Source organism: Setaria italica, chromosome V, assembly GCF_000263155.2.
Source record: "Setaria italica strain Yugu1 chromosome V, Setaria_italica_v2.0, whole genome shotgun sequence".
Taxonomy (NCBI): Eukaryota; Viridiplantae; Streptophyta; class Magnoliopsida; order Poales; family Poaceae; genus Setaria; species Setaria italica.
Window position 1 is genome coordinate 25,775,116 of NC_028454.1, and position 10,429 is coordinate 25,785,544.

Here is a 10,429-nt window from a genome sequence, read left to right on the forward strand (position 1 = left end):
CAGCGTACCCAGGTGTTGCAGTAATCACCTCATCTCGTGTCAATTCGAGCTTAGTAAGCAGCAGCAAAATAGCACATCTATGTTAGCTATAAATGGATTAGGAAGGCAAAGCAGGTTGATATCGCAGTTTAGCCTCCACTTATGTAATGGGTTTTGTAAATAGCCTACGTTTAATACCCCTAATTAGTATCTAAACATTGATGTGACACTTGCTTAACTTATAAATGGTGTGAAAAAGCGGCTGAGAATGCACGGTGACATGACAAGCAGCTGGTAGCGAAAATACGCCTCCCAGAGGTTCCTAAAAAAGGGGAAACGAAATTGTCTCTGATAATAATAGAATAATAAAAAGATGGCGCCGTACAAGTTTTTGTCAAAGAAACAACACGCTTCCCGCTGGCAAGTTGCAGCAGCCCACCATCCACCAGACAGCAGTGCATCGGCATCGCAGTCGCAGAGGTCGCCGTCACGGGTGACATCTCGCTGCGCGGACTCGCAGGGGCAAGCAGCCAAGCACGATCGCGTCGAGCCTTTGACACATCACGTTGGTTCCATCTCGGCGCAGAAAGGGATGGCATCTCGCCGAAGCAATCCGGAGAGTGATGGGTACAGGATGCAAATCCGGATGTGGCACGTCTTTGACAGCGTTCGGTACGGCAAAGATATGGAATCAGGCGGTGCATGGCACCATATGTCCTCCATAAATATCATACAGTATCATACAGCATGCAGCTAGAGCTGGTTGGTGTCACGTGTCTACACTCAACAGCCAGCCGGCAAACTCAGAGCAACATGGAAAGCAAAGAAGCTGTACATACCGTGCTGGTAATAAATTGATAATGACTCGATATATAGCAATATAAGGTGCATCATCTTTGAGCAAGTGCGGAACAAAGTGCATCCGGTTTTGTTTCAGATAATTTTACATCTTAGAATTGTATGTTCTGATGGCTAACTTTTGGCTAGGGAAGCACACGGAATTTGTGAGAGGAACCACAGCGGCATATACGGAGAATACAAGAATTTTTCTGGACCATGCTAAACTGCAGGTACATCTTGGTGTGGAAGACCATACCTCATAAGCTGAATATACGGAGAATACAAGAATTTTTCTAGACCATGCTGAATAAGAAGATTCAGCAAATAACTTGCTCAACTGCAGACGGCACAGGAGGTGTGGAAAGGCCATACCTCATAGCTCTGAATAATTCAAGGACCTTTCTAAATCGACTGGCATTAATTAAGAGTAGAAGCCTACAAGGTTCCATCAGAGAAATAGAATTACAAACCAGGAAACAGCTAATCATCATCGCCAACAATCCTTCTCTTTATATCGTCGATAACTTCAGCCAATTCTTTCCGATTTTCCTGCCAGAAAAAAGTCAGAACCAAAACCTGGATATTCTAAATGTACAAAATCAGTATTTCTCTGTGTTACAGATCATTGCACCAGGGCATATTCAACATAAATTATTTGCATTTTAAAGGCTATGTGAATTTTCTTCAGATTAAAGCCTTGTTTACTTCCCAAGTTGGGAGGTGCCAAATTGGTATTTTGCCATAAATGCGACACTGTAGCGTTTCGTTTGTATTTGTGAATTATTGTCCAAATATTGACTAATTAGGCTTAAAAGATTCGTCTCGCAAAGTACAACAAAACTGTGCAATTAGTTTTTGATTTCGTCTACATTTAGTACTCCATGCATGTACCGCAAGTTTGATGTGATAGGGAATCTTCTTTTTGCATAGTGTCAAAGTTGGAAGTTTGGAGGGAAGTAAACAACGGGCAAAATGCAAAGGACACTGCATCTAACTTTGGCCAAAGCACACTAGCCAGCTGTTGGAGTATCTGCTAGGCATGTCAGGCATGGACAGAGGACAACTTGATCTGTGCAAGCTCTTTAATTTCAAGCTGTGCATCTTCCACGGTTCTGCCAACAGCCTTTTAGGTGTCCAAAGCAGAGGGACAACTTGAACTTGAGAAACTCGTGTTGAATAGTGGCAAAGAAGTCTCACAGCCAACCTACATGGTTTTAACTTTTAAGATTACCTGAAAAAGCAGGTATCGGTACACGAACCATCCAGAGTAGCTGAGCCCCACTAGCTCCAGTAAGCCTGGGAGCTACATATCATGGCAGGGGAACAAAAAAAATAATAAAATAAGTAAATGACAATATGAATAGCATCATGGTCGGACTTGTTCTCCATTGCATCCCACTGTAGTAGGCAGCATGGTAAGTTTTTTACTAAGCCCTTGTTTACTTCCCTCCAAACTTCCAACTTTGACACTACGCAAAAAGAAGATTCTTCATCACATCAAACTTGCGGTACAGGCATGGAGTACTAAATGTAGACGAAATCAAAAACTAATTGCACAGTTTTGTTGTACTTTGCGAGACGAATCTTTTGAGCCTAATTAGTCAATATTTGGACAATAATTCACAAATACAAACGAAACGCTACAGTGTTGCATTTATGGTAAAATGCCAATTTTGCAACTCCTAACTTGGGAAGTAAACAAGGCCTAAGAGTCTAAGACTATTAGCACAGAGGGTATATAACTTTGTAAGTAACCTTATCTCTGAGCTCAGAAAGGAGCTCGTCATCCTCGTCAGAATTATTCTCTTTTGAAAATCGTGTAGCTGTTAATTGGAGTTGAGAAATCTTCATGGAATCTGTTGACAAAGAATGACATTTTGTTAGACTGGTTTTACTAACAACCAAATTCTGTTTAGATTTGCCAGTTACATAGCACACATTGAAGCCATCTATTTCTTTGGAGGGGCTAAATGATTGGAACCTTTTTCTTCGAACAAAAGAAAAGATGCCCCTGACTTCCTAAAGAAACTTTTTTTTCAATGTTTGCTAATAATAACAGGCATACTTTACCAAATCACAATTATGAATTATAACAAGCTGCACAAACTCAAGAAGTTAGCTACGGTTATCTAGTTGTACCAATAATATGCCAGTTTTTAATTAAAAAGGAAAATGGACATATCTTGTCAGGCAATGGCAATTCCAATGTCTTGGAACCTATGTCCCCTTTACAGGTAATAATGACTTATTAAGATCCTAAACAAGGAAATTGATGATACACCACCTTTTGCACACAAAAAAATATCAACCAAAAACTTGGAGTTTGGATTGCAATATTTGTGGAACTTGTAGAGCGCAAAAAAGAATAACTGTTTAGGGAAACTTGTTAGTCAACTCAATGACCTGGTGAGAGGGAAAAAAACAAATGCTTCTAGCCCTTGTTTGGAAGAATTCCCCTTTTATGTTTATAAAAAAAAAGACCTTTTACTAAATCCAGTCCAGGTGACGTCTTCAATATCTACCTCTTCTAATAGCATTCCCCTTAATCAGATGGACTTTGCCCACATCCTCCATGATGCAGAAACTAGGGTTTGTAATGACTAGCTAGGGTTCCTTGTTGTTAGTTACTCTGTGGCGATCTAGGAGGATTCACGCAACACATAGGCCTTGCTACCCATGCTATTTCTTCATTGCAGCAGCTAGGTACCAGGCTTGCATAATGCATCAGCTTGATGGACAAGGTTGTGAATGCTTTTATTAAATTAATTTTAAAGAATGCCAATTTTAGGATAAGAAAGATCAGAAAACTTTATGTTCAGGGATTTGAATCATGTGTCTTGCACTACTGTAGATGATTTGAACTGCATGTTGTGTGCCCACTGTGTCACAAACTTATGAATGAAAAAGTGGGTCTTGCCAGCTGTGTGTCTAGAACTTGCCAAATAGTTCCAGCTGCTACTGCCAGTATGGTAGCTCCTTGGCCTTGTTTACTTCCCAAGTTGGGGGTTGCAAATTTAGCATTTTGCCATAAATGCGACACTGTAGCGTTTCGTTTGTATTTGTGAATTATTCTAAATATTGACTAATTAGGCTTAAAAGATTCGTCTCGCAAAGTACAACAAAACTATGCAATTAGTTTTTGATTTCGTCTACATTTAGTACTCCATGCATGTACCGCAAGTTTGATGTGATGGGAAATCTTCTTTTGCATAGTGTCAAAGTTGGGAGTTGGGAGTGAAGTAAACAAGAGCTTGATTGAGGAGAAAGATCAGCTGAGATTTGTGGCTGAGGAACATAAATGAATGGCAATTAACAAGTCTGTCGTTTGAACTCTTGTGTCTTCAAGTTTTTTGACAAACGATGTTGTGAACGAGCGCATCTCATTTGATAACTGGCTAGGGGGTCAAGATCACTTTGGACAACATCTTCTTTAACCTGCAGTGTAGAGTTTGTGTAATTGTGTAGTTTCTATCTCAATCCACGAGTATGCTTCACAGCAGCAGTAGCTACTAGCTATCACTCGGAAAAACAGGGAGTATGCACACAACACACTGAAAAAAAATCTGAGAAAATTGGCATGTTCTTGGACCAAATGAGCTTCCAAGACCTCATTTATCCTCACCAATTGGAAAGCCTAGCAACCTGACAGTGTAAAAACAACCGGGAAATCAGCCGCCTTCAAAGCCCTGCCCCTAGATTACTCTAAGGGCTTATTTGGTGCACATCCATCCAACCAATCCACATGGGTTGGGAGGGATTGGGGGTGGAAAATTAATCTCTCCCAACCCATATGGTTTGGGGTGGATGGATGTGCAGCCAAACAAATCCTAAATGTCAGGACAATATATGTTAACAAAATACGGCGTGCCAAAAGTTAGAAATGAACCAACCTCACAATTAATCACTTTTTTATCACTATATATGATAGAATTTTGGAGGTTGACTCTCATGTCACGGAATTTTGCCTAGCTCCAACCAATCATTTTGAATACTCGCTCATAAGCTAGAAGACTCCATGTACAGTTTGCTGAGTACCACAACCAAAACAGCGTTGGAGCAACTGCCGATCCCATTCCCATATCGAAATTTGAAGCATATTAGCGTTTCAGAGGAACATCAAAAGATTAGAGCCACCCGTACCTATGCGGTGGGGGAAGGGTGCAGCGACGTGGGAGGTGGTTAGGCCGCAGGGCACATGAGCGCGGAGGAGAGTGTTGAGGTGGCGGAGGGACACCGGCCGCACCGCCGCAGCGGCAGCTACCATCTCGGCGCCGATGCGGTCGGCGGGCAGGCTCACTCACGCAGGCACACGAGATCAAGCTTGCGAACCCTAGGAGAGGAAGAGGGGAAGGGAGAGGAGCGCACGAGATCAAGCTTGGGGTTGGAGGGCCCGGTGGGTCATGGGTGGACTGGATTGGAGTGTGGGTACTGAGTAGGGTAGGTGTAGCACGTCGCACGTGGTGCGAGAAGCCGTGTAACAGTCTGAAGCGGCTGACGACAGCATCGCCACTTGCCGGCGAGGCGGCTCTGGCAAGGAGGAGAAGGCACCATCGGCTAATGGCCACCGTTCGGTCAAGTTTGAACGAGCCAGATCAAGGCTGGTCAGAGCAGAGGTCAGCATATCCCAAGTGGCAAGTTTGGAAAAATCATTGTTGCGGATTCAAATGTTAGTTAAAGTGACTTCAAAAAAAACATTCAGCTTTAGTGTTCACAACGCACTGGTTCTTCGTACCGCAATCTTCCACGTTGGTTTAGATTAGACGGCCATCTAACAGGAAATTTGGGAGCCAAAATATTCTTTAAAACGAAAATGGTATGAACTTTGCCATTCGCATAAAATAGAAATATGAATTTTAAAACAAACAAAATTTAATTCAGTCAAAGCAGCACCCTAAACCAAACTGGGTGAAGGACAAGGCCTGAACGCCCCTCAAGAAAGAAAGAGAACGAGAGAGGGAGAGTACAAGAGTGATAACGCTCTTCAACATGCTCAATATCCTCCCTTGTTCTCAGACGTCATTTGGTATGCCACTTATGATTTGTTTTCGAAGATCCGTTGGTTGGGCTTCTTCTAAAGGTTCCAAAAGATATGGATCACTATATCATTAAAGACGACGGTCCTTCTGCACTTGTTTAGCCACCCCTTCCCACCAAATATGAATGGTTCGGGAGCCCTCAGGTCGGACGAGCTACCCCATGTTGTATCCTTCTCGCGAAAGGACTTGGCCCAAAACAAATTTCGCAAAGGGACAGAGTAAGCATAGGTGTGGCCACTGGTCCATTGTAATAACACATGTGCCCTGGTGTGGCCAGCCTCAGGTGACGTTAGGATCTTAACATCAAAGTAAGGGGTATTTGGTTTCAGGGATTAAAGTTTAGTCCATGTCACATTGAATGTTTAGATACTAATTAGGAGTATTAAATATAGGTTAATTACAAAACCAATTGCATAAATGAAGGCTAATTCGCGAGACGAATCTATTAAGCATAATTAATCCATTTTCAATTGTGATATTATCCTAGGTGCCTCACCATCTGGCCAGTTGGTGCTGCTTCTTTCCATTTTCAATTGTGATAGTAGCGGAGGCACCGGCAGAGCTTCATTGGGCCATAGTGAGCTATGCCCGCTCGTTTTTGCAATTTTTATAGAGGTTGCTACAATACTTATGTATATCTTGCTAGTAAAGCTTTATAATGGTCACCCCAACACTTCCTAAACCATACATGTTTACTTATTGGCCTCCTCTATATTTATCCTCAAGGCATTGTGAAAAGTAGTATCTTCTGGGAAAAATGAGGCTTCCAGCAATGATAGGTGCGAGTAGGTACCCCAAGCGATGACCAATCAATAGTGGATGGCCTGGAAGCCTGGTTGTGGTTGACCCCAAATGCTCCCTGAAATAATCTGTGATGACCTTTTCTTTTGTCCTCGTAGGTGAAAGCAGTGGCATTGTTGATATATACTCCCCCGTCCCAAAATAAGTGTTGCTATGGTATCCGTACCGGTCAAACTTTTTTCAAGTTTGACTAGGTTTATAGATAATATTAGCAATATTTGTATCTTCAAATGAGTTTATTATGTAGATTCAACGATCTATCTAATAATACTAATTATGTACTGAGAACTGCTCCACTACATCTCTTTTAGAAAATTGCACAAATCTTAAAGCAAAACTCTAGTTAATTAATTGTTAAATTGATTATTTACCATTTGGATCCCGTACGGGTCTGGCCCTACCCTCGCCCAATGCATGCCCGGCCCAACACAGTCTGGCACCACCATCCCATCTCATCGCCGGCGTCCTAATCCCGTTTCTCTTCCGTTCTCCTTTTGTTTTCACGTCGAGCCGAGCGGCGACGTCGGTACTGCAGCCACCAAGCGGGGACATGCCCAACGATCTCTCTGGCTCCCTGCTATCTCATCCTCTCATCCGTCGTCGCTCAGCTTGCATTTCATTTCCACGTGCGGGCTGTCCACGCCGGCGGCGCTCAACGGTCTGGGGGTTGACGACGACAGCAGTACGTATACATCTCGCATACTCATTCAGTCGTTTGTCGTCCCCGTTCCATGACATGCGGACAGTAATTAACCAGCTTGCCATGTTCCTCTTCCGTGGTATGGAAGCAGCGACAGCTTATGGTGTAGTACAAATTTTTGAATGAGTGCTACACGTGTGTAATTTCTGGTAAGATGCGTGGAATATGGTCTGAATTATGATCATCTCAACTTCACGCGTTAAGCTTTGGTGATTGCTTCAGTTTTAATAATGTGACCGCCACTCTGTAGAGCGCCGCCGCGGCCATCGACAGCCCGTGCATGACGTGCCGCCGCGTGGACAGCCCGCACGTAGAAATGAAACACGAGGCAAGAAACAGGTTAGATCACAGGATGGGATAGAAAAGTAGGGAGATCGGGGCATGGGCCCGCTCCATGGCGGCAGCGGCCCCGTTAATATCGACATCGCCACTCCGCTCTGAACCGGAGATGGGAGGAGATACAGAGGTAGAAGATTAGATGAGATATCACGTTGGGCGCGGACAGGGCCAGGCCTAAACGAGACCCAAACTAAAAATATCTATATCTACTAGTATCGTGTCTGTGCGTTGCCACGGATAGCAAAATATTTATATTGCAAAACATAGAGTATTCAATAAGATAATAATAATGTGAAATTAAATTTAAAGATATTTAATCTAAAAATGTAGTTACTGTATTAAACAAAGCTAGGTACGATAACGGTTAAGCTTGCATATTCATACGTACATTCAACCACAATCGTGGTTGAATCGAGAGTAACATGTCATGCACGTATTTACAAATCCATGGCACTGAGGGCAAGTAGTTTTATCCAAAATCCTTTGAAAGAATGCACAGGTCCGATTTGGATCACCCGAAAGTAGTTTAACAAAAACTTTGAAAGGAATGCACATCACATCCCATTTGGATCAACTAGAAAGTAAAGTTTAACCAGAAAACCTTTGAAAGAATGCACATCACATCACATTTGGATCAATCTAACACACAATACTTTGTAGATCGTGATGTTAGTGGCAATGTATCTAAACAAAGGTGACTAAGTCAGAAATCTGTTTCATATACATAAAATAAGTCATGAACACCACTATTGACTTTAGCATCTGGAATAACCGGATGTCATCCTGGAAACTAGAGGATAAGTAAGAAAATAATATAGTTGGGTGATTGTAGATGTCCCTCACATAGTAAAATAATATAGTTGGGTGATTGTAGATGTCCCTCACATAGTCATTTTACATACGATTTTATTTGGAAACAATCAACTTCGACTCAACTCCGCTTCCTATGAAGTTTCCTATAAGTGTTCATTCTAGAGTGGTCCACTTGCTTCAGCCTCCCAATCAGGTTTTCCAAATGCCCAAGAGCAAACTTAGGTTCTTAAGCGTAGCCCCACATAGCATGCTCTCCGACGCTTTAACCATGAGAGCCACACGGTAACTGAAATCAATTGATGGCAATGTTGCCCATGACATCCTTTTCTGTTCTACACACTAACACCAACATTTTATTGTATATAATAAAAAAAGAGTAGAACTAATTTAGGCAATGCTCATACAACTTACATTTGTTTGTTTATTCTTCTACCTGCACAAAAGTGCTAATAGTATTCTGCACCTGCAATTGTCACACACGAACTTCAGCATAATATATATACTTGGAAACTGAGACAATAAGAAATGGAAAACAACGGTTGTTAGGATTGGGTAATGGTGAACAGTGGCAGCTAACATAATTTAGTGGTGTTATCTGATTTTAAACATGGGTTTCTTCTGTTCCAGTTTTTGTTTTCCTAAGTCTGATCCCATGCTATCATCATTTGCAACAAGATATTGATCTATTGCTCCCATTTCAGTCCATAGGTTTCAGTCTGCTCAAGATCTCTTGTATGAAAACATATTGCCGTAGGTGCCTCTAGTTTCAGCCAATAATCAAAGTCTACGAGGACTCCATAAACCTGTTACCACAAATAGGCTTTCATATCCAACCAGTTGATTAGTAGTGCATTTAAAATTAGAAAGCCAAGGTATACAATAACAATAGATCATGCGTGTCTACTTGGAATATCAACTCCAATTGCATCAAACAAAATATACATTGTTGCAGATCTGTTTATCCATTCCTAAGGGAAATATCATGTCATATGAACGAGTGTAAAGCCAAGCAATCAATCCATTCATCAAGATCATTTGCCTCCATGCAAGAATTTGTGAAGACAAACAAAAGAACGGTTCACAGTGAGAGAAACCAACCAAATGAATGTGTTGATGTATACCTCCTTGCCGAAGAAAGGTATTCTTACTTTCCATTACCTGAAACATATTGACAGTACTAAGTCAGAGGCACTACCTATCTATCATCTTACTAAACCAAGGTTGCGAAGTCAAGGCAGATGGAAAACTAAAATAGCTTATCTTCTAGAGCTTTTTTACATATATATAACATATTACATATTGTAAATAGAATAAAATTATTGGCAATTAGCAAGAACAGAATCCTATATGGAAAATATCGAAGTTATAGATATTTGGACTCTTCATATTCAATGAAATGAAATGTCAAAAAAAAGATACCAATTATGCTACAAGCACGATAGGCAAAACTTATGTCTAAGAACATAGAAGGTATATAGCAGCAGTATACATGGTTAACATAGAAGATCATTTACACTTACATAGATCAAGAGCATATACCCTTAGGATGAAATAGCTAGGAAAGGAACTTCTTACTTTATGACATGAGGGAAATTGGCTGGACTTGGACATCACCCTAGTATATGCAGTATGCTACTCCTGGATTTTTTTTAAATGCTAATCCTCAATTGATGCTTTGGATCAGTTGTCCAAGGGCTTTTTGAAAAGATCCACACGGGTGATGGTCCAGTTTCAACCGGTCTGTCTCCGGATGACCGCATCGCATCCGTTCGTTGTAGCGGTTGTACATGGACGGCGAGAAACACATCCGATGGATTTCTGTATTCCCCTCTTCTTAGATTTCTCAAAAGCCACTCAGCCCGTCAGTCTTCACCTCATGCCCATATCAAATTCTCGCTGAGACCCCCATGGGATTCACTTT

General features: G+C 41.6%; 1 protein-coding gene across 1 annotated transcript; it reads right to left on the minus strand.

Moving 5' to 3' along the window:
* Positions 1-1,299: 1,299 nt before the first annotated feature.
* LOC101766268 (protein CURVATURE THYLAKOID 1A, chloroplastic) lies at positions 1,300-5,152 on the minus strand. The gene is made up of 5 exons (XM_004971873.1): positions 4,960-5,152; positions 2,575-2,675; positions 2,173-2,217; positions 2,051-2,122; positions 1,300-1,368 (listed from the first exon to the last, which is right to left on the minus strand). Exons 1-5 carry the CDS (start codon positions 5,081-5,083, stop codon positions 1,300-1,302), a joined length of 411 nt encoding a protein of 136 aa, XP_004971930.1. The 5' UTR covers positions 5,084-5,152.
* Positions 5,153-10,429: the final 5,277 nt, after the last annotated feature.

Excerpts from the sequence above, each read along its gene's own strand:
- LOC101766268 (XM_004971873.1), bottom strand. The coding sequence starts at position 5,083 with ATGGTAGCTGCCGCTGCGGCGGTGCGGCCGGTGTCCCTCCGCCACCTC. Across the intron at positions 2,123-2,172 it reads ACCATGATGCTATTCATATT|CTCCCAGGCTTACTGGAGCT; the intron begins GTCATTTACTTA and ends CATGATATGTAG. Across the intron at positions 1,369-2,050 it reads ACCGATACCTGCTTTTTCAG|GAAAATCGGAAAGAATTGGC; the intron begins GTAATCTTAAAA and ends TTTTTCTGGCAG.